Source organism: Camelus bactrianus, chromosome 4, assembly GCF_048773025.1.
Source record: "Camelus bactrianus isolate YW-2024 breed Bactrian camel chromosome 4, ASM4877302v1, whole genome shotgun sequence".
Lineage (NCBI taxonomy): Eukaryota > Metazoa > Chordata > Mammalia > Artiodactyla > Camelidae > Camelus > Camelus bactrianus.
In genome coordinates, this window is record NC_133542.1 from 35,717,667 (window position 1) to 35,742,957 (window position 25,291).

The 25,291-nt window shown below is 34.3% G+C and overlaps 1 protein-coding gene across 4 annotated transcripts in view; it reads left to right on the forward strand.

Moving 5' to 3' along the window:
* Positions 1–25,291, forward strand: part of SMC5 (structural maintenance of chromosomes 5) — an 87,953-nt gene that overhangs the window by 43,892 nt on the left and 18,770 nt on the right. For all 4 annotated transcript variants that reach the window (XM_074361675.1, XM_074361676.1, XM_074361677.1 and 1 more), the window contains 9 exons: positions 8,383–8,638; positions 10,488–10,642; positions 14,395–14,508; positions 19,192–19,286; positions 19,903–20,035; positions 22,356–22,529; positions 22,620–22,789; positions 24,674–24,797; positions 25,127–25,249. In XM_074361675.1, coding sequence (XP_074217776.1) covers positions 8,383–8,638; positions 10,488–10,642; positions 14,395–14,508; positions 19,192–19,286; positions 19,903–20,035; positions 22,356–22,529; positions 22,620–22,789; positions 24,674–24,797; positions 25,127–25,249 — 1,344 coding nt within the window. The remainder of the gene's footprint in view (positions 1–8,382; positions 8,639–10,487; positions 10,643–14,394; positions 14,509–19,191; positions 19,287–19,902; positions 20,036–22,355; positions 22,530–22,619; positions 22,790–24,673; positions 24,798–25,126; positions 25,250–25,291) is intronic.

The window sequence follows — 25,291 nt, forward strand, 5'->3', positions numbered from 1 at the left end:
CACAATCTCTTTTAGTTCCTTCAGTAGTTTGATCACTCCTTTTTTGAAATCTTGATCTGTTAGGCTGTCAATAGCTATTTCATTGATCATTCTTTCAGGGGATTTCTCTTGTTCTTTTAATTGGGAGTGGTTCCTCTGCTTCATCTTGCTCATGTTTCTGGCACTGAGGCTTATGGAGTATCAGTTATCTATTGTGGTCCTTAAGGAGTTTATTTATTTATCTATCTAAAGCATATGCGGAAATAAAACTTAAAAAGAAAAAAAAGAATTTTAAAAGGAGAGAAAAAAGGGTTTGAAAACAGTATAATCAATAACAGAAGAACAAGTTGAAGCAAAATAAAAATCGAGATGTATTTTAAAAACCTTAAAAGAGGAAAAAAGAACAAAAAAAATTTGAAGACTGAGTATAATCAATAACAGAACAAGACCAAGAGAAATAAAAATGAAATTGAGGTGAATTAGTAGTAGTAGTAGTAGTAGTAGTAGTAGTAGTAGTAGTAGTAGTAGTAGTAGTAGTAATAGTAATAATGATGATTTGAAAGAACAATTTTTAAGGGATTAAAAATAGAGACATATGCAGTTGTTTAAAAAGTAAAAATTAAAAAAGTAAAAGAAAGCAGAACAGAGGAAAAAAAGAAAAAAAGTGAATTTGTTCCCATGGAGACTGCACTCTCAGTGATTTTATTGAGAGGTCTTAAGTATGGGTGGTTGTCAAGTCTTACTTCACTTTGGTTGGGACTGTGGCCATTGACCTGATAGTCAGAGCCTGCCCTTGTTATTAAATGGGGCCTCCTTTTTTGTTTTGTGGGTTGTCGCTAGTCCTGTCGCTAGTCCTCACCCTGCTGCGCAAACTCAGCTCGCTGCTTCCAGGGGTCCCCCGTTGGCGCCCCTGGTCTGTGCTGCTCCCAGTGCTGGTGGGCAAGCAGACCGTGCCCCCTCCCAACACTGCGGTCAGGTGCTGCACTCTTACATGGTGGTTGGGCGGGTCACTCCCCCTTCCGATTCCATGGTCAGATGCTGCTCTGGGCAAGGTAGGCGGGCAGGTCGTGCCCCCTCCCAGCACCAAGGTCAGGTGCTGCACTCCTGCAAGGTAGGCAGGTGGGTCCTCCCCTGCTCTGTGCAGCTGCCTGCTCCCCTCGGGTCGCTTCTCCATAGGCTGGCTCGTGGAAGACAGCGGAACAGCACTCCCCTCTGCTCTGTGCCAGAACTCAGCTCCTTGTTCGTTTGTCTTGAAGGTGTGAGTTCGCAGAGGTACCAGGGCAGAACGATTCTACCTGTCTTGGGCTGTAAACAAGTTTCCCTCTCACCTTTGAGGCTCTTAAGCCCCTATGTACGAATTCAGGTTTTGACCCTGCATAAGCACTGAGGATATGGTGGCTGTGGGTGAGCCCCGCCTCTCTTCTCCTGAAAACTGGTACTGGGGTTTTCAGATAGGGGGTATGGCACCCTTCCCCACCAGGGTACACCAGCCGTGTTGCTTTTTTTTTTTTTTTTTTTTTTTCATATTTCATGGAGGCCCAGGTTGTTGCTCCGTATACCCTCCCGGCCATGGCATACCAGCACCCTGCAGTCCCCCGGGGTTGCCTCTGTACAGCCTGCCCCAGTCTTTTGGCTCGGGCAGCCTGTTCTGTCCCCCACCTGCTGCTTTGTCTCCAGGGCTGGCGGTTGCGGAGACCGTCTCTGCCCGTTTAACTTAGTTCTGTTGGTCAAGGGCTGTTCGTACAGATCCGAGCCTCGGAGGTTCCCTCTCTGTTCCACTGACCTCTCCGTTGGAGAGCTGGAGACCCAGTGAACGACTGCTACTCCTCCTTTGCCGCTCCCTCCCTGCGGGACCAGTCCTGCACTGTTTTGCTTTTTCTTCTTTCTTTTTTCCTTTTCTCCTACCAGATTCGTGGTGTCTTTGTCTTTTGAAGAAGGTGATGTTCTGTCAGAGTTCAGCAGGTGCTCTGGTTGGCTGAGTGGTTCGTGTATGTGAGTCTTGGTGTATTTGTGGAAGAGGGTGAGCTACGAGCATCATTCTACTCCACAATCTTGGCTGATCCAGAACAAATTACATTTTTAATCATTATAAGCCCATCAACACAATTTCTTTTATTTTATTTATTATTTTTAATTTTATTGATTTGGGGGGAGGGGTAATTAGGTTTTTATTTATTTATTTACTTAATGAAGGTTCTGAGGATTGAATCCAGGACCTTGTGCATGCTAGGCACACACTACCACTGAGCTATACCCCCGCCCCCATCCACACAATTTTATAATTATTTCTTTATATAGTTTTGATTTTGTAGCAGTAAGTGTCTGATTCTCTGACACCAATTGAGTGTCCTACAATTCAGTTCAACTGTGATACTAACTACCTGGAATTAAAGCAGATTCTGCAAGTTTACAGCTCAGTCCTACAAGACAGCCCTTGTTTCAGACACCAATCTCAAATCCCCAGACCTCAGATTTCCTGCACTTTTGTGTGACTCAGCTACAAATTTAGGGGTTCCCACAACCCCTGCTTCAGGTTCAGCATTTGCTAGAGCAACTCACAGAACTCAGGAAAATGTTATACTTAACAATTACTAGTTTATTATAAAGCGTGTAACTTAGGAACAGCCAAACGGAAATGGTTGCACAGCATAGGGTATGATGGGGGATAGAGTGGCGGAGAGCTTCCATTCCCTTTCTGGGTGCTTCACCTTCCCAGCATATGGACATGTTCACCAACCTGAAAGCTCCAAAACCCTGTTGTTCAAGAGTTTCTATCAGAGTTTCATTACCTGGATATGGCTGATTAAATTATTGGCCATTGGTGTTTGAGAGCTCTCTCCAGCCCCTCTTCTCTTCATGAGGGTCCAGGGGTCGGGCTGAAAGTCTGGACCCTCTAATCATGTAGTTGGTTCTTCTGAAGCTGTATAGGGGTTGCCAAGAGTCACCTTATTAGCATAAAATCGGGTATTTGCAAAAGGGGCTTAGTATGAATAACGAAAGATACTTTTGTCACTTAGGAAGTTCTAAGGGTCTTAAGACCTCTGAACCAGGAGCCAGGGACAAAGACCAAATATATATTTTTATTATACCACAACAGTTGTCTTTTATATTAGATAGGAGAAAAGAAGAGTTACAAGCAACAAATATATTTTTACTTCTTTATTTAATTGTGTAGTTACCTTTGTTGGTACTATTTCTTTGTGTAGATTCAAGTTACTGTCTAGTGTCCTTACATTCGTCCTGAAAGACTTCCTTTAGTATTTCTTTTAAGGCAGATTTGCTAGTGACAAAGTCCCCCAATATTTGTTTATCTGGGAATGTCTTAAATTTTTCTTTGTTTTGGAAGGATAGTTTTGGTGGGTATAGAATTGTTGATTTTCTTTCAGTACTTTGAATGTAACATCACACTGCCTTATGGCCTCCATTGTTTCTGATGCAGAATCAGCTATTAATCCTTTTTGAAGATCCCTTGTATGTGATGAGTTACTTCTTTCTTGCTTTCAAAATTCTTTTTCTTTCATAATTAACTGAAATTTCTGGATGTAAGTCACCTTTAATTTATCCTGCCTGGAATTAATGGAGCTTCTTAGATGTGAAAATTAATGTTTTTCATCAAAGTTGGGAAGTTTTGGGGTCATTATTTCTTCAGATATTCTTCCTGTTTTTTTATTTTTATTTTTCATTAGTTTATTGTTTGCCACACTGTTACCCCACAGCAGGCAGCTGTGGTGCTAAATGATTGCCACTGGTTTTTGGCAGATGCCTCCAAGGAAAAGGGTATTTTTTCAGTGTGCCAGCTGTGGAGTCAGGTCAGGTGAAGACAAGCCTTGCAAGTAAGGTTTTCCAGGAAACTGCCACACAGATCAGATAATGATGGTTCTCTGAGAATGAGAATTTGAAAGGGCCCCAACCCTCTTATGATCTCTTCAGTGTCTGGTAGGCTGTTAATTTCACTATGACTGTGGGCTGTTGGTTTTCAAGGCTGCCATGGAACTGAGGGAGAGGGGAATGGGAATAGAGCATGTTCACAATGCCACTAAGCTTGTGTTCTGTTTTGTTTAACCAAAATTCAGGCATTTTTCTTGAATAGATGTTCTCTTGGTTGTTGGAAGCCTTTGGTTAATTTTGAGTGTTTTGAAAAGTTAATTTTGACCATTTTTGTCAATATTTTCATTGCTTTTCTTGAGGAGAGGCTTTTCAGAGTTCCTTATTTTATTATTTATGACAGCCAAGTCTTTATAGAGAAATGTTAATGGGATTTTAATAGGAATTGCATTAAATAAACATGTATATCAATTTGGGGAGAATTTAATCTTTACTGTGTTGAGTCTTCTAATCTATGGACATGGTATGTCTCCACTTATTTAGATCTTTGAATTTTTTCTTTAGCCTTGTGCAGTTTTCAGCATACAAGTTCTCTGTTTTGTTAGGTTACATCTAAGTTTTTCTTTTGTATTTTTCTTTCTCTTTTTTTTTTTTTTTAATTGATTTCTTGGGATTTTCTACATAGGCAATCATGTCATCTACAAGTGGGGACAGCTTTATTTTTTCCTTTCCGATTTTTGTGCTTTTTATTTCCTTTTTTGCCTTATTGCACTGGCTAGAAGCTGTCAGCACTGTGAATAAGAATGGTAAGAGTGGACATCCTTGCCTTGTTCCTGATCTTAGGAGGAAAGCATTCAGTTTTTCACTCTTGAGTATAATGTTAGCTGTAGGTTTTTTTTAATACATGCTCTTTATCAAGTTCAGAAAGTTCTGCTCAATTCCTGTGTTTCTGAGAATGTCATGAATGAGTGTTGGATTTTGTCAGATGCTTTCTCTGCACCTATTGATAGGATCATGCGCATGTTCATTTTTAGCTTATTAAAATGATGGGCTACATTGAATTTTGAATATCAAATCAGTCTTGCATTTCTGAAATAAACTTTACTTGGTTAAGGTGTTTAAATTTATAATTCCTTTTACATATTGTTGAATTCTGTTAGCTAACCTTTGAAGGATTTTTGTTTCTATATTTATGAGGGATATTGTTCATAGTTTTCTTTTCATATTGTCTGCTTTTGATATCAGGATAATAACTAGCTTTCTAAAATGCATTGGTAAGTGTTCCCTCCTTTTAATTTCTGGAAGAGATTGTGTAGAATTGGTGTTAATTCTTAAAATATTCTTAATAATTCTCAGATAACACTATCTACATCTGGAGATTCCTTTTTGGAGTGTCGAAATTATGAATTCAGTTTACTTAATAGTCACAGGGCTGTTCAGATAATATATTTCATATGGATGAGTTGTGGTAGTTAGTGCTTTTTAAGGAATTGGTCCATTTTGACTATGTTGTTAAATTTACATGTGCAAAAATTCTCTTATTATCCTTTGGATTTCCGTAGGGTCTGTAGAGATACTGATACACCTGTTTCATTCCTTATACTGAAGTTTGTGTCTACTGCTTTGTTGTTGTTTTTGGGAAGAGGGAACCAATGTTGGTAGAGATTTGTTAATTTTATTGCTTTTTTACAAAGAACCAGCTCTTTGTTTCATTGACTTTTCTCTGTTGTTTTTTTCTTTTTGGTTTCATTGATATCTGTTCATATTTTTATTACTTCCTTTCTTCTGCTTTGTGTGGGTTTGTTTTGATTTTTGTCTAGAGTCTTGAGGTGGAAGCTCAGATGATTGATTTGAGGCGTTTCCTCTTCTGTATGCACTTAGTGCTGTTTTCCTCTCCACACTGCTTTAGCTGTATCCCACAAATGTTGGTATGTTGTATTTTTATTTTTATTCACTTTGATGTGTTTTTTCACTTTTCTTGAGATCACATTTGTTTATCCATTCATTTGTTGATGGACATTTAGGGTTGTTTGTGCTTTGGAGCTATTACCAAAAAAGCTGCTGTGAGTATTCTTGTACAAGTTCTTGTATATCATAGGTGTACATATAACTTTTGAAGGAGTTGCCACACTGTTTTCCAAAATGATTATTAGCATTTTGTAGTTGTAACTGATAAAAGTTGACTTGTGATTGCTTAGAATTCTTTTAATGGTCCTTTACTATAAATAATTTGAGAAACACTGCTTGGAATAGCCTTGGAGGGGTTAGAGTACAGGTGGAGGTAGGGTAATGGTTTTGAAAACAGGAAAAGTACTCTGATCAGAGTACTCTGATTTTAACTATGCTGTTAATGAAATATGAGACAAGTTATTAGCTGAGTGGTAAAGGCCCTGAGTCAATAAAGGATCAGTGAAGGAGGAAAAGATGTGAAGTCATCTCAGAATGAGATCACACATTTATTAGAAAAATGTAGTAGTTTTTTCTGGTAGTTCTGGATGCTTGTTTTGTGGCCATAAATTTGAAGTGAGACCTGTTTTTAAGAGTTTCTCCAATTGGTTCAGTTGTTTAGGTAGAAATAAGCAGAAGTTTTATAGCTAGGTTTAATAAAGACAAGGCTTTTTCCTTGCTCATGTGACATAGGAATGGTGAAGGGTCAAGAGGTCTTTGCAAGGGAGTGGTTCTAATGCTGGATTGTGGAACCTTAGCAGGTTAAGGAAAGAAATGAGGGAGATGGTAGATTGTGAAAACACAGTAGGGTCAGTGGATTTTAGGATCCTGTGCAGTCATAGGATAGATGGAATAGGAATACTATAGAGTGTAAAATGGAAAGAAAGGAAATAGTGATAAAGGAGTAGGATCATAACAATACAGTTTTCAGATGTGGTATGATATTTGATGATTTACATGATCTAGTAGGAGATACAGGCTAATATAAACATAGGAAAAGATGGCTGAGGAGGGGTTTAGGAAATGATGGTTGAAGTTGTAGAGGTCAGGGAACACAGGCCAGAGAATCAGACTGACTTTCTGTATGTCTATTCAAGTTCCATAATGACAGCATAACGTTGGAGAGGAAGTCGGGTGCTAAAGTCGTCAGTGAATGAAGGGGCTGAGGAATGATTTTGAGTAAGGTAGTTAACATAGCAACAAAAATAATGGGTGGTAAAGTTGGATCACATTGTCTTCAAAAGATCTGAAGTGGGGCTTAGTTAATGGAGGGAGTAGTACAATGGGATTGCCGTGGTTATGTTTGTTAAATATCTTATCCCTTTTTGATGGACTTGGACTTATATTCATGTGCTGGTGATTTTTAATTCTATACCTGTCCCTATGACATACCTATTTATTCTCCTGACTGCCTTAGACTTCGTGGGTTTCTTGGCTGAATACTGTGGCTTCTTACCTCTTTCCTTATTTTAGGCCCATTGAACATAGTTAATTTTTAATAACAGATACATGTGTATTAATTTTTTGAAATATTTTTTCTTTCACTTCTACATGTTTGTTATAGGAGAAGGGATTTTGGGCATATGTTTATTAGTTCATTATCTTGACACACTGTCAAAGCTAAACTTTTAGAAAGGAAAATTGATACCAACCCAAATTTCCAACAGTAGGGAATGGGATAAAATGTATATCCATATAATAGAACATTATGCAGGCATTAGACTTTTATTTTGCAAGGATATAGGAAGTAATGAGAAACTGCTCTCAATTTTTAGTGATGCCATTTAGTAAAACATGCTTTCTATTGTTAGATATAAGTTGGCATTAAAATGTAAGTGTTTAATGACATTAAGATTATAGGTGATTTGTGTTACAAGTTTGTATCTTTTCCATATTTCTATATGTTGTTACTTTTGTAGGGAGAAGGGGAGGGAGTGAATGTGACTTGGAAAGAAAGGGAGCTAATCAGCAAATTATCTCCTGTGTTAACCTTACCTATCTTAACACAAAATTCTATTTTTGTAAAAAAATAAATTGGGTGTATGAGTGTGTCTTAAACAAAATCACAGCTCTGTCTTAGGTATGTTATGGTTTTAATAAAATTTCCTCCGGCAACTTACATGATCTGGTATTTTTTTTTAATGATTTACACAGATTGAGGATTAAAACCTTTAAATGTTAATTTGAAGTGCTAGTAGAAAATAATTTTATTGAAAGAAAATAGTTTATTGTGGTTTAAAATTAATAGGATGACAGTCATCATTTCTATTATTGTTTTATTGAAAGTCTGTCTTATATCATGTGACTGTTTTTAATTTCAGTTTTATGATGTGTAGTATGTATTTCTTTCCTATGAATATTTAGAAATCTGCTGATTGGCCTTATAAATATTTTATTTATTCAGCAAATATTTAATGAATGCTGACTATATGCTAAGCACTGCTCTAGGTACTTGGGATGTATTACTGAACAAATGAAAATACAGGTAGCCTGATTCTAGTAGGAGGTACCTTTTAGTGAGGAAAACACCCGTGTTCTTAGATTGCTTGTATTTGTAAAACTATGTTACTATAAAAGCCTTATAAACCAGGAGAAAAAATCTCCAGTACTAACCTGCTTTTGTTTTATTAGATTGAGGAGCTTCAGCAGGCTTTAACAGTAAAACAGAATGAGGAGCATGACCGACAGAGGAGAATAAGTAATACCCGCAAAATGATAGAAGATTTGCAGAATGAACTGAAGACCACAGAAAACTGTGAGAATCTTCAGCCTCAGATTGATGCCATTACCAATGATCTGAGACGAGTTCAAGAGGAAAAGGCATTATGCGAAGGCGAGATAATTGATAAGCGAAAAGAGAGAGAAAATCTAGAGAAGGAGAAAAAGAGTAAGTGTTATTAAGCTTAGAAGTCTTGTTTATAAAGTGGAGATAGGTCTATTGATGGCCTTTCTGCTTCCCCTGATACTGTGTCTCTTAAGTGTTCAGGTCTCCTTGCTGAGGAAGCCAGCTCAGTTCTTCCATTTTAGAGTCTTAATTACCTGTATCTACTGTGTAATGATTTGCCACTTGCTGATCATTGTCTGGTGTCAGATTATGGCAGTTGGTTTAATTCTCTAAAAATACTTTGCTTTATTTTCTTCACAAAGTCACTGACCTTTTATCTCTTGGGTCAGATTTAAGCACTTCCATGAGCCTTGCTCCTTGAAATCTGTCCAGTTTCATCTTCACTTTTTTTTTCCTATAGACTAAGTGGATAGATCTATAGCATTATTCAGATAGAGATCTTACATCCTGTCTGTTCAGTGTATGTGACTAAGATCAGTTAAAAATATGTATGCTTTTAATGTTTAGCAAAATAGTAGGTGTATAGTTTTTAAAAAAAAAAAAAAAACTACACAGGAAAGGTGGCCCCGCATCTTTCCAACTTCCAGAACAATCTTGGGAGTAAGCATTGTTAACTATTTTAGCAGTTTTATCTGATAGTCCTTAATATGTCTTCATATTTTTATTTCACATGGCTTTATTAATCAATTTTAGACATTATCTTTTACTATTTTGTTATTTTAAATGTTGATTTCAACTCATAACTACTCCCCTCCTTATTGTAATTTCTTAAATGGGATTATTATATTAATATTAGTCATCTTTAACATTTATTGATTTATTGTAATATTCTTATAGCCTTTTTTTGTTATTTAACAATTGTAGATATCATTTGAACGCACATTTATAAAGTAAAAATACTGGTACTCCCAGCCTTCATTTTTACTTTCTTCCCTTCTCACATTCTCAGTTCTCTAATCTGGACTCTGGTATTCATGGTTTCAAGGCTGAAAACATTTAAAGGAGAACCATAATTAAGTCATCTGCTCTGTTTATGGGTTAATTCTAACAGTAGCAATACTAAGTATTATTTATGTTATTAAACTTGTTCATAGAGCCAAGTAGTATAGTATGATCTAATTTCTTTTCATTGATAACTTTTTAAAAGATTTTAATTTACTTCTTAAAAAAACACCATTTGCTTTAGCATTTCCTTAAATTGGGGGGGAAAGCTATCTTGTCCGGCGTTCAGACTCTTGAGTTCTGGAAGCTTCCATTCTTCTCCCATTTAAAGTGATTTTTCTTAAGGTCTTCTATATGGCTGTTATCTGGGATGTGTCTCCCACCTTTTTTTGTGTTGGGTAAAGCTGTTTCTGAATTCTTTGTCTTTATTTTTCTTACATTACTTCCTTATTTTGTTAGAGTACATCTTTAGTTAACCTCCAAAGAAGAGATATTTTGAAATTAATTTCAATCTTTGCATCCCTGAAAAATCTTTACTTCATTTCTACTTTTTTCTATTTTGTTATATATAAAAATCTAGCTTGAAAGTACTTTTTCTCTCAATTTCTCCAATTACTATTATCTTCTTATAGGAAATTCAGTGTTTTCCCACTGTTTTGTATGTGACCTATTTATTTTTGATAGCTTAAAGATCATCTTTTATCCCAGGTATGTAGAAATTTGAAAAGGATTTGTCCAGGGTGGGTCCTTTTCACTATGCTGGGTACTTGCTAACTGGTGTTTTAACTTTTAGATCTAATTATTTTTATTATTATTATTATTATTATTATTATTATTATTATTATTATTATTATTATTATTAGTTGTTGTTGTTGTTATCTATTAATAGATTATTTCAATAATAAAAGTTTTCAGAGAAGTAATGCCTAATTTTATTTTCCAATTTTAGATGTGGATGATCACATTACACGTTTTGATGATCTTATGAATCAAAAGGAAGATAAGCTGAGACAGAGATACCGCGATACATATGCTGCTGTTTTATGGCTGAGAAATAACAGAGACAAATTTAAGCAAAGAGTCTGTGAGCCCATAATGCTTACGGTAAGAAATCAGTTCATCTTGGTAGTGTCTTGTTAGTTTTATTACTGTAATCATTGTAGGTTTTTGTTGTTTTAAGAATTCTTAGTTTTATTGACATCCTGGTTTTCCATTATTGGCCTCTGGTATACTGCTGGATCCACACATGAGTTTTTTAGAGGGCCCTTCATCAGTAAACCTGGGAACTTCTTCTTCATGGAAGTATGAAATTGGCAGCTTACTGACCAAGAATCATGTCTAAACTTGTTTAGCTGGTTCCTTCTGACAGTTGCTAACCTTAGGTTATAAGAGGCAATGTATTAAATGCTTCCAAAAGGGGTAGAAAACTGCTATGTATAAACAAAGTTGATATGGGACACCTGGCAGTATAGACCAGAAAATCACCCACTACAAAAACAGAGCATTCTGAGGATTCTGAGAATGAAACAGTTTATTGGCCTCATAAACATCTGGTAGTTCTTATTGCAAGAATAGGGCAAGCTGTAATTAGTACATAACTCAGTGAAATGTGGGCATGGATTTACTGGGAAGATTTCCATTGAAAATGGTAAATAGGACCATGAGAAGGAATGAAAAAGTAAAAGCCATGTTCTTTGGTAATGATGTGTTAGAGATAGATAGATAGATAGATAGATAGATAGATAGATAGATAGATAGATAGATATAGATAGATATATAGATATATATATAAAATAAAACTTTCCCTCAAATGACATAAGGATTATTTTTGCTGGATAATTTTTCTTCTTTTCTAAAATAATTCATTATAGATCTCTGCAGGATTCATGAAAAGTTCTATCTTCTGCAGCTCCTTTTTAATTTATGCTTTATTCAAAATCATTTCATACAGTTTTTGTCTTTTATTATATCTTACATTTATATTAGCAAAATTAGTGTACATAATACCGTATTCTCTTCTTGCTCAGGTATGTTATTATTAGAATGTTTTTGCCAGATCAAGAAGGGAATACCTATTTTGGATGCAGACATATATTATTTTGATTAATCTGGTAAGGACTGAAAGAAAATAAAAGAAAAAATGTTGTGACCCTTGGTATAACAAGTTATAATGCAAATGTAATTGTCAATAGATTTTTATTAACATGCCCACCTCAAAAAAATACTTGTAAACTTTATTAGATTTGTCATCCTCTTGTCATTTCATTTCCTAATAGTAACATATCACCAAGTCAGATTACTAGCTAGCATATGTTTACTTTTAAAATTACATTTGAATCTTAGAGATAAAAGAGATTTACTCTACTATTTAACCCTTTCTGGAGAAACTCTTCACCTTTCTTACCACCTCCTTCCAACTGTGTCTTGCTCACATACTTACCTAACCCTTCAAGACCTAATTGAGATGGTGCTGTGCCATAAGTAGGTTAGTAATACATAAACTTAAAATTTTAGTCATATAACTTGTCAATTAGCAGTCTGTTTCCATGAGTTATTTCTAACAATTCTAATCTAGAACTGGAGAAGTGTGCAGAGATTTATTTACAGCTGTACTCGTCACAGTAGTGTATACAATAGCAGAATGATGGAGCAAAGGACAAAATTTCAGAAGATACTGGTTGGTTATCTAAATTTTCCTGTGTCTTTATAATGAAATACTGTGCAGCTATTTAAAACGTTGCTGTAGGTCTCTATTTACTAATCCAAAGGGACATTTACGATATGTTAATGAATTACAAAACAGGGTACAGGATAGGATTTTTTAAAAGATCTCATTTAAAAAAATTATGAAACAGGAATCAGCCATCAACCACCAAAACATCTTGGAGTGCTATGCCTCCTATGTCTGCCTGTCTGTGTCTTACTGCTTTGTGAAGATGTGGCTTTGAAGAACTTTGCCAAACATTTTCTTCACCAATCTCGTGAGGAGAAAGAGTATGCTAAGGAGTTGATGAAGCTGCAGAATCAACAATATGGCCAAATCTTTCAGGATATCAGAAAGCCAGATAGTCAGTGCAGTGGGGTGTGTATTATACTTCAGAAAAAATGTGTATCAGTCACCACTGAAAATTCACAAACTGGCCAGTGACAGAAATGACCCCTATTTATGTGACTTCTTTGAGACGCATTACCTAAATGACCAGGTGAAATTCATCAAAGAATTAAATGACTGTGTAACCAACTTACACAAGATGGGGGCCCAAGTCTGATATGTGAGACTTGACTTATCTGTGATAATTACACCCTGGGGGAGTTTTAATGAGAGTTAAGTCCCAGGTTGGCTTATCCATAGCTTTTAATAAAAGGTGACTTCCTGTGGTGATATGGGGGTTATTTTACCCTTTCTATAAGGTGTAGTAAACAGCCACTTAACATTTTCTTTCATTTGTATCATTTTTTCTAACAAAGTAATTTGGTAACAAAAAAAAATTGTGAAATAGTAGACACTAAGTGTCTGTAAGTGTTTAGGTCTGAAAGCTTTAGTTAATTCATCTATAAAATGCCATATATGGCTTTAATTTTTTTTTTAAAAAATTATTAAAACCCTTTCATTAAACTCTCCCCCAGGGTGTATTTGTATTTATCAGAGATAAGTCTGACCTATCAGACTCTGGGGCCCTCATCTTGTGTAAGTTGGTTACACAGTCATTTAATTCTTTTTTTATACAGCTTTTATTTTTTTGTTGTTGTTTGCTTGTGTATTAGTTTTCCCATTTTTTTATGCTGATTGATAGTCTATAATTTAAAATAATATTGACCAACATTTATGTGACAAGCACGGTACTGGCTTTTTTTGTCATACTATCTCTTTTAATCCACATTTAGTCCTATGAGATAGAATGTTTTACTACACGCATTTTACGGATGAATTAACTAAAGCTTTCAGAGATTTAGGTAGTACTTGATCAAGGTCAGGTGTAGGATTTGAAGTGACATCTGTCTGACCCCAGAGCCCTAGTTCTTAACTAGTAGGCTGTATTTTATTTATATGGAGCATAAATACCCTCTTTTTCATAAATCTTAATTTTTTTCAAGAAAGTTCATTTCCTCTGCCGGAGGTGATCTGTCACTCCTCTAAAATCCATAGATAACACTTTTTATATACCTCTGTTAATGGAGTTTTACCATGGTGTGCTTTTCAACATACCTATCCTTAGCAATAAAAAGCAGGTTATATGCTTCGGAAACAGTTTGTTTTCTTGAACCATTTTAGTATTTTCCATAGTATTGAGTATCACATACAGAAATGTCTAATTAGTTAATATTTTTAAAATAAGTTTATGCTCTTGTGGTATAAACCTGGGGTTTCTCTTGAAAGCACTGATAGTTGTAATTAATCTGTAGAAAGTTTTTTTTCATTAGTTTTATAAATTTTTCTTAGGTCTTTGTGTTTTTGTACTAGTCAGTTATTACCGTGGATAGTATGAATTCTTCTATCTCTAAGAAGAAAAATATTAACAGTTTGGGGACTGATGGGAAGTGTTTATACTCTTAGTTACAATCTAAGCCTATTTCAAATGTTTTCAATGAATTGACCAAAAAGAAGCTTAAGTTATTTCTTCAGTAGTATTAAAGTCGATATGCATTAGGTGCTATTAAAGTCTTGGCTTTTGCTTTACTATGTTTTGGATGTTTTGGGTAATAAATAGATTCTTCAATACCAAACTCTTTTTTTGGTCTTCCTTTTTCTCAGGGATTAAATTTAATCTAAATGAATAAATCTAAATTAATTATGATAATGTTTTAATAATCAGTTTGGGTTTCATGAAAATCAATTTATATTTTCTTTTGTTTAGATTAATATGAAAGATAATAAAAATGCTAAATATATTGAAAATCATATTCCAGCAAATGACTTGAGAGCTTTTGTATTTGAAAGTCAAGAAGATATGGAAGTTTTCCTCAAAGAGGCAAGTACTAACCAACATAATACTTTATTTAACTCACTTGGCATTTATCTTCCAGTGCTTGCATTTTTAAATTCAAACTAGAGCAAAAAATAACAGCTAATTTAACCAGTAATAACTCTTGTGTAAAGTCATTCAAATTTGCTAATTTCTTTCCTGTCTATTCCATTATTGGGGAATGAATTTATTTTATAAGAGGAAGAAAAGCCTATATTTTCATCTATAACGTACTTTGAAATTATCATTTGTAATTAATATAAAGAGTAATTCTATCATTCTTTTAATTAAGAGAAAAACATTAGAATAATGGGCCGTTGGTCTTGGACATCTTTTTTGGAAATGTATTGGAAAGAACTCAGATTTTCTTTGGAGGGGAAATCAATATGACATTGCTTATTAATATAAATAAAACATCTTTAAAAAGAATGAGAATCTGACTAGAAAAACACCACTGATCAAGAGTCTAAGCAACTGGAAGGCAGCATGGCTTAGCTGAAGTACAGACTGCAGACAGGCTGCCAGGATTTGAATTCTGGCTTTGCTGCTAATTTGGTCGAGGTAACAAAAATGTTTTGTGTCTTAAATTCTTCACCTATAAAATGGAGGGAATATTATTTACCTTAAAAGATGGCTGTGAGGAGTAAGTCAGTTAATAAATGAAAAAGTATTTAGAACAGTGCTAGTTAGCTATTGTTTTTATTATATTATATATCTGTAATATAAATTGTTAGCTGTGTATGTTACTACTGTTGTCAGTAAGATTTTCTTTCTTTTTTTTTTTTTTTTTTTTTTTCTTTCTTTTTTTTTTGCTTCTGCTTCTTTGAAAGCCTTGAGGAGATGAGATTTAGATTTTTTTGTTTGAACCTTTTCTAGGAAGTCTAAGTGAGGACAGGACCCTGAATCTGTTTAAGTGGTCCTCTGTTTCTCTGGTACACAAGTTGATTGGAAAGAATCTTTACTTTCTTTAACTTTACCGTATTGCCCTTTTTCTGGTTTGGGAATTGGCAGGGAATGTGAATGTAAGATGGCTGGATAGAAAGGTTAGCTCTATAAAACTAGAACATGGACTCCAAAAAATTAAACATTCATGTACTTAGAACTCCTTAAGCCTAAACAGTAAGTTCTTGATCTGTCAGACCTCAGTGAAGCAGTGGGTTACTTAGATTACAAGTCTGTGAGATATGGTGCACTGTGAAGGGCCTCAGGTCAGGTGCAGTTAGATGATTTCTGTTTTGCAGGTGGCCTGCACTGAGGAACTTGCTTTGCTCTTGCTTCCTCTGTGCTAAGGATTTGAACCATATATTAATATTATGACATAGGTTCCTGGAAATTTGACCTTTTTTTTCCCTTGTGCTGTAACACAAGTTAACTTTCAGTTAACTTTCCATAGCTTTTCACGGTTAGGACTAGAACTTCCTCTTATATATATGACTTTTTGTGTATGAATTTTAGATTATGAAATATTATATATAACCTCTTCCTGTAATTGTATCTACTAGAGTACCATTTTCCGTACTTCAGTAACTTAGTAACCTTCTTCAGTTTTTGCCATTTCCACATACTACTGTGTACTGCCATCACAAGTTTTGCTGTATCTAGATACTATACTCTTATTTTTAAAGTATAACTATACTTATTTAAAATTTTTCTTTAAATCACTTTGCTTCTTGTTATTCAAATGAAGTATTCTAAAAGGAAGTATAATGTCCCTATCAAATTTGCATAAAAGTAAAGACAATAGAAACAGTAGTAGTAAATCCTAGATCCATGCTGTTGCTTCCTAAAAGCAGATAATTTTTTTAAAAGGAGAGAATAAGGAGTTAAAGACATGCTGACACCATACTGTTAACTTTCTCATTGGTATAACTAGAAATATTGAAAGAAAATTGAAAGGGAAATTACTCTCTCATTGTGTAGTTCAGTTTTATTTAGTGTAACCATTAAAACAATTGATTTTTAAAATTTAAATGAACTTTAAAACTAGTATCAGTGATGTATTACTAATGGCCAGTATTGTTTCATCTGTACCTCCGCTCCTCTATTCTTAAAAAACTTATTTTGATATAACTTCAGACTTACAGAAAAGTTGCAAGTCATACATGTGACTCCTGTAAACCTTTTACCCAGATTTACCAATTATTTACATTTTTTCCTATTTGCTTTATTATTTCTCCATTGCAAAGTACAGTTGATTTTGCTGTGACCAACATATACATTCCTAAAGATTAAACTATACAACGCAAAATTGCGCAATAAAAACCCTCAGGCTATGGGGGAGAAAAGCAGTTTTACACAGGTTAAATTATTAAGAAATACATAAATACAATAAATATGCTTTTTCATTTTTATTTATCAAAGTATAGTTGATATATTAGTTTCAGGTGTACAACATAGTAATTTGATGTTTTTATAGATTACACATAATACAAAGTGTAAAATATTGACTATGTTCCCCGTACTGTACCAACCCTGTGACTTACTGAAAGACCTGAAGCTGGCTTGTGGAAGTAGGTATTGGAAGGGTTCCATCTGTGAATTGTGTGATTGGTGAGGAAAGCAATTATAAAGCACTTTTCTGAAATTGGATAGAAAGTTGTAACACCAGATACGGTTGGGTGTGACTCAGAACTCATGCGGTGAAACTGAGATAGATGGCGGGTGTTTGAAAGGGGCGTGTGCCTGTGCAGCTCCATTCAGTTGGGTGCAAGTTTTTGCATGCACCTAGAGAAAACCTTGTTTCTTACAGATGAGATTGCCCACAAGCAAATGTGAGATTCACATAATGTTTAAGTTGTCCCTTAATATATCAATTGCTTGGAATAAGTATGTCTTCAAAATAAGCATTATAGTAAAACCTTTTCTTTGTAATTATGTGTGTGGAGACACGTCGAGACTTTGAAAATATCCTGTTGCTCATGAAATTACCTAGTAGATTTAAGAACTAGTAACGATCATTCTTTCTGTATTTAGTTGGTATTCTACTATAAGGGAGAACTTTTTCTCCACTTATCTATTATATATAAATGCATAGGATTTTATTTTTTCTGGATTATAATACATTACTGTCATTATTGTAATGCTCAGATTGTCCCAGATTTGGCCAGTGAGATCTTCAGGTTGACTCCTGTGTGATACTTTGTCAATGTATTTTGAGCACTGCTTAATTTTTGGCAGAGCAAGATGCTGACTTATCTTTATCTTACTCTGTCTGGGCCTTATCATTAGCCTTTTCCCCAAAGAACCCTCATTTTAAAAAACCAAGATCTGGGTACTGGATGTGTCCATTGCTGCTAGTGTCTCATTGTTTCTGAACTCTTGCATGCAAGCTTTTGTATCTGTATTTATTTCTATATTTAGAGAACAGGAGAGCATAAGGGCATCATGAGTTCACACTGATGCTTCCAATTACACTCGAACACAGCAGGGTACCTTCGACTCTCCTTTGCATATTTGTAATTTCCTGCCGCAGCAGTGAAAAACACTGCCTCCCCTCCCCATCATCAGTACCTTGACTCATTTGTTCAAACCTAGAATGCTGTTTAATTTCAGAATTGCTAATCTGTGCCACTGTGAAATCCTTCCATTCCACAATCCCATCAGTTCTCCATTTATTTCTCTCAGCAGTTTTATGTTTTTCTGTGTTTGTCTTACATATCTTTTGTTAAATTTGTTCCTAAGTATTTTATGGATTTTTGAGACTTTTAGAAATTCATTTCTAAAATTTTCCAGTTGTTCACTGCTAGTGCCATAGACATAATTTGATTTTTTTTGCATTGATCTGTATCTTGTGACAGTATTGAATTCACTTCTTGAATTCTAGTAGTTGCTTTTTAGATTTCCACAGAATTTTCTACGTAGAAAGTCTTATCTTTGAAAATAGATCTTTTTACTTGTTTTTTTCAATCTTTTACCTATTTAGTGTGCGTCACTACATTGTCTAGTACCTCTAGGACAATGTTGAAGAGATGTGGTAAGGTACAGATATCCCTGCTCAGTCCCAGGCTTAGGGGGAAAGCACTCAGTTACTCCACAGTTAAGTATTATGTCTGCTGTATGCTTATCATAGATACCCTTTACCACGTTGAGGAAGCTTCCTTTAGTTTACTGAGAATTTTTATCATCAGTATTTGTCAGATTTTTTTTTCTGTATCTATTGAGATGATTATATAGTTTTTGTACTTTATTCTGTTAATACAATAAATTAGATTGATGTAGCATTCAAAAATTAATCAGTCTCACATTCCTGGGGTAAACTCTACTTGGTCATGTATCTTGTTATATATATTGCTGGATTCTGTTTCCTAATAGTTTGTTAAGGGTTTTTGCATATGTGTTCATGAGGAATATTGTAATGTTTTGTCAGGATTCAGTATTAGGATTATACTGGAATCATAAAATGACTTGGGAAATGTCCTTTCTGTGTTCTGAAAGAGTTTTGGTATTATTGCTTCCTTGTCTATTTGATAGAATTTATCAATGAAAATAATAAAAGAACTGTACTTTTTGTAAAAACATATAGCTACAATATTATCATACTAAAAAAATTGTTCTAAGTACCATTAAATATCCAGTCAATCAATGTTCAAATTTCTGATCATCCCATGAATGCCAGTAGGAATATGGTAACTTTAAAAATAATTGATAGATAGTATATGGTAATTAATATTTTCTTTTCCTTATATTCAGGTTCGTGACAATAAAAAATTAAGAGTAAATGCTGTTATTGCTCCTAAGAATTCATATGCAGACAAAGCACCATCAAGATCTTTGAATGAACTCAAGTAAGTCTTGAAAATATTATTAGAACTTAACTGTTACTTTGAATAGTGAATAATCATTTACCTCTTAAATATATTTTAATTACCTCTTTGTCACATAAATATGTTTGTTTCAGGCTGTATTATTCCCTTTTAAGAGCTCTACTTAAGCCTAAAATAAGGAAAGGTCTAGGCCCAGGAACAGACCATTGTGTTCCTAGAATATGATGGTGATTTTTCACATCAGTGAAACAATATTGGACTAGTTAATAAAAGATACTAAAATAGTTACTGGGAAAATAAAAGGCTAAATCATCACTTCATAGTGCAAAAATAATTTCCAGAAGGATTAAATAGATAAACTGCAATTATAAAACAGCCAGTCTGAACTCTGTATGAAAGCAGTAGTATAAATAACAAGAAGTTAATAATCATAAATATATAATAAGCTTTTTTGACAAGGAAATAAATCTGAACATTAATCACTTAATATTAAGTGACTTTAAAATATACAAAGAAAAGACTTCTTGTAGTATCATTAAATAATTTATATTTTATTTATTGTTTATTCACTACTTGTCAACTATCAGATTAATTTTAATGATATTTTAAGAAGAACCTTAGGTGTTTTTCCTTTCAGAGAGTATGGATTTTTTTCTTATTTGCGAGAGTTATTTGATGCACCTGATCCTGTGATGAGTTACCTCTGCTGCCAGTATCACATTCATGAAGTTCCTGTAGGAACTGAAAGAACCAGAGAAAGAATTGAACGGGTAAGAAAATACTCAGTCAGTACCAAAAATGTAGTTTTGTTAAAACTTCTTAAAGTCATGGAGAAATAACCATACAGGAATTATCTTGGTATTTCACATTTTTAGTATGACATAGGACAGTGATTGTTGACTAACACTTTATGACAGGAGTGATGTGGAGTTACCCAGAGTAAATAAATACTTAACATTAAATATAGTTAAAATCTGAAGAGAGACATGTGGCTCTCTTACCTTTGTTCAAGCATTAATGGTTTAATCATGTAAGTTCTTGTAGTCTAGATTATTTTTAAGACAAATTATACTTTAGGATGGTGCCCTGGGTTACAGAACTGTTTTAGTAAGCCCGCCCCTTCTTAAAGCTTCCATTTAAGATTATCTTTTATATGAATGACCACCCCTTAATAGAATTTATGTAGCTCTACTAGCCAGGAAAATGAGATCCTAATTTTCTATATTCTGCTAATGCTACTTGGAGTTTTCTTCTCCTTACAAGTAATCTGTAGACTCCATTCCAGATTCATTGCTTTTAGCATAGGCAGAAACAGGAAAGAAGTCTCTTCTAGAACAAGTTTTTCTGTAACACCAAGTTGCCATAATTAATACTACTTATATGCGTTGAGGACCCAATTACAGTCCTAACTGCAATTTATAATGAATTTATTAGAAAATGTGTTTTATATATTTAACAACTAGTCTACAAGTGAATATCCTAAGGATACTTGTAATTTGGGGCCTGTATATTATACCTAATTAACAGAAGATAGAAATGGGGGTACATTACCAACCAATTTTGCAAAGATAAGCTAATTACTATGGTAAGTTGCCTGCATCTTTGATTAAAAATTGTTATTATAATGATCATTTGGAGAAACCAAAAATAGAACTCTCCATGTGGGTGTAACCTCTCTTCTGTCCTAATTGCTGGGGTTTAAAAAAAAGAGGACAAGACTTGTATGCATAGACCAAACCAATTTGTCTTAACCTCAAAAGTAGGTAGGGCACTATCTCTGAAGGTTAGGGTAGTAGGAATTCTTTACTATTGCAGAAAGACTACAGAAAATTTGGTAAGGGCTTGCATAGCTTTACTTTGGGGCAAAAAAAGAACAGTACTGCACTTGGAAACAGTCTTTTCACTTGTTGAACAGTGCTTCAAGTTTAATTATTTTTATGTACTTTACTTTTTAACATTTTGTTTGTCATGTAGAGAGCTTTAACTCTTTCTTACTGTCTGTACTAGTAAAGCCAAGTCAGATACCTAGTAAAGCCCCTGGCATTGTCTTGGCCATCTTTCAGAAGATACAAACCTTTTTTATGGAAATTTACCGTCTCAATGTTTCATGTCTACTTGATGACAATAAGGGCTAGATTTCTTCCTTAGAATAAAAATACATTCTTTAGGGAAGGTTTTGCTCTGTTATCAAGTCCTGACATTTTGGGTTCTCTAAATGATTATACTCTATTTATGGAACTGTTCTCTCATTAATTTCTAAGACTCTCCTCTTTGGTGAAATTGTCTGCTGACCTCCTTAGCTTACAATGTTCTTTTTGCTGGGAGTGCCGTCACCATCTCTGTCAGTTTAAATCTGCTTAAAACTTAATTTTTGTGAAACTTGGGTAAGGCTAAAATCGCTCCTAGGCTTTCTCCCTTCATTTCAAATTATTCAACATTTGTGAATGCTAGTTTGTACCCTATTAAGACATATTTAAGTACACTTAATTTCTCTCCAGAAGTTTACAGTCTAAGTGAAGAGATAAGCCACAAGAATACTGGTAATAAACATTTAGAGACTGGGAAAACTACATTACAGCAGCCTATTCTTTATAAATAAATATACAGAAACAAATCTGATAATGTTACGGTGTTTAGAATGTGCATTACTTTATGATACTCCTCATGTAAGTTCTTGAGAGAAAAGACCTCCAAAAAATGCAAAAAGAAGTCTTTGAAATCCTTGAAAAATGTTTGCATTAAATATTTCCCAAATATATAGGAATTAAATGTGTGTCTTGGAACAATATAACTGAGGGAAGGGACGAGTCAGTGACTTAGTTGAGATAACACAGTTCAGTCTACTGGGCAGCTGACCCCTGGTGTCTCACTGTAGATGAAACAAAATTCCAAAAACTTGGGAGAGACTGAATTGTGAAGTAGAAGTTAGCTGACTTTGCTGGTTGTTTCGGTTTTCTTCCAGTTCTCTCTTCCTTAGTGTTGTTTTCAAAAATAATAACCTGAAAGATCTTTTTAGAGATGTTGGATAAGTTTTTTTTTTAAATCATAATTCTTCTTAGATGGGCATTGAATGCTTCTTTTACATTGTAGGTAATACAAGAAACCCGATTAAAGCAAATTTATACGGCAGAAGAAAAGTATGTGGTGAAAACTTCTTTTTATTCAAACAAAGTTATTTCTAGTAACACATCCCTAAAGGTAGCCCAGTTTCTCACAGTCACTGTGGATCTAGAGCAGAGACGACACTTAGAAGAACAGCTAAAGGTTGGTTGTTTTTGAGTATTAAAAGAAATTAACTGGATAATACTTTCACTGGACTGTTTTTTAAATATATTAACTTTGCATATCCCATAGGAAATTAATAGAAAATTGCAAGCAGTAGAATCAGGGTTGATTACTTTATGTGAGACAAACAAACATCTGGAGCACAAAGATAATGAACTTCGACAAAAGAAGAAGGATCTTCTTGAAAGAAAAACCAAGAAAAGACAACTGGAACAAAAAATTAGTTCCAAACTAGGAAGGTATCTTTCATCCTATTCTGGGGTAAGGGGTTTGAGGGGATGGTACAAAAGCACCATGAGGATGTCATTAGTTCTACCCTGTAATGATGACAAAGTCCCCACAAGCACAGTTGGTAATCATTTCTCTCTCACACTGTAACCCTACTACCCAAAACACAGGGCAAGGGGAAGTGACCCTTAAGTATTGTGAGTTTTTCTGTTCTCTAATCAGTTGTTCTCATCCGTGGACCCTTTTCAATTTTTAAAAATTATTGAATCCTTGAGGAAATTTTATGTGGATTGTATCTATTGACATTTACCACATTAGAACTTAAATAATTCATACAAAATGATAATAAATTCATTAAAAGTTAACATAAAATGTTTACAAAGAAACTATTTTCCAAACAAAATACATTTAGCAAGAAGAGTGGCACTGTTTTACGTTTTTATAAGTCTGTTTAGGTGAAGTCAGTTTTGTCATATGTGCTTCTGCATTCAGTTTTGGTATTTCAGTTTTGATATGTTGTTTCTTTTGATGTATATGAAGAAAACCTGGCCTGACATAGATATATAGCTGGAAAAGGGAGGAGTGCTTCAGTAGACTTTTCAGTGTATGTGTTCTTTAATGGGATGTGGTTTGTTAAAGTTTAATTGCAAGGTGGAAACTGAAATCATCAGTGAAGTTGTATACGCTTACATTACTTTAATGCATCTTTTTACCTGTGAATCATATTTGGAGCGCATTAAGAAAATTTGGGTTTTTTAAGCAAATAGTTGCCCATTAACTTTTATTTAAAAAGTCAGTAACATACCTTTGTTGTTTAAAGCAAGATACATCTATTTAATTTAACTACCTAGAAATTTTTTCTACTTCACTTCATTCACCTCCAAGACACTTACCCTTATTGTTGGACTGCTGTACTGAAATTGTCTAAAAGTAAACTTTCTTCTTATAAAGTAATGTTGATTTTTGTATTGAAACGACTTTTCATACCCACGGTCAGCCTGTTGCCTCATACCTACAGTGATCACTTTGGCATATTGCAGTGGTGACATGGTTAGTGGTCTCTCCCAGACTAGTCTCCTCCATTCAGTGCACCTGGAATAGTGTTGTCAAGTTTTTCTTCTTTTCATGTTCCTACCCTCTTCAAGAATCTGTTGTGGCTTCCTTCCTTTGCTACATGAAGTTCACTTAAACACTACTTTCCGTTAGATTGGCCTTCAAGTTTTTCAAAATCTTGTTTCACTCCACCCATTCTAATTTCCTCCATGTACCATTTAGGCCACTCTCTATAACATCCACTGAACTTGTTCGCTCTTGTTTATTATTGCTCCCATCCTTTGTTCTCGCTTTTTCCCGGGAGGCAACCTTTATATCAGACACATCTTACAACTTAGTATGTGTGATCTTAGGTAACAATTAACTTCTGAGCCTTAGTTTCTTCATCTTACAGAGCAAAGTGTTAACATTTAGGACTGATGTATTGCCTTTTTTTTTTTAACATATTAAATCTCTCCAGTTAAGCTTCTTAAAGGAAGGGACTACATGTATAAATATTGTTTCAATATTTCCAATTTATAGATGAGGAAGCTGAAGCTCAGAAAAGTAACTTACTCAGTTATACTGTTCATGAGTGGCAAAGAGGAAATTCAGTTCTGACTCCTTACCATTAGCACTAGCATTACGTCCACTGTGCTGGGCATGTAATGTATCTCAACAAATACTTTTCGATCCAAAGTGGTTACATAAAATGATTGTTTAATCTAGAAGCTAGCAGTTAATACACTTCTGAGTGGCATTGCTTAAAATAGACCAAAGAACAGTATTAAGAGAGGGGCTAAGAATTTGGGTTCAGTCATTCTGTTTTCTCTGATTTCTACATCTTTATGCATTTCATACAGTTTAAAGCTTATGGAACAGGATACTTGCAACCTTGAAGAGGAAGAGCGAAAAGCAAGTACCAAAATCAAAGAAATAAATGTTCAAAAAGCAAAACTTGTTACTGAATTAACAAATCTGATAAAGGTAAGGCATTTTCTTTTGTTGCAGGTAGATAAGTCAAAGATAGTAAAATCTTGAGATTTTTGTCAATAATTTCAACTTTCTCTGTTTGACATTTCTTATAGGTCAGTAAGTTTATTAAGTTTATATTATATTATCTTAACCAAATTATTTTATTCCAGATGACTCAAATATACAGGAAAACTTATTTTCTTCTAAGAGAATTTTTAAAATGAATTATTTGAGAGAAGTATCAGTCACATCAGAAAAATGTTATTTTATAATTTTGTTTTTTAAAAGAAACATTTTTCTTAGTTGTAAAACAAATTAAACTCTTGGGGTTTTGTTCCTAGATTTGTACTTCTTTGCATATACAAAAAGTAGATTTAATTCTTCAGAATACTACAGTGATCTCTGAGAAGAACAAATTAGAATCAGATTACATGGCTGCTTCTTCACAACTACGTCTCACAGAGGTAAAATTTTTGCTTTTTTGTTTATTTTGGGGTTCCAGATCA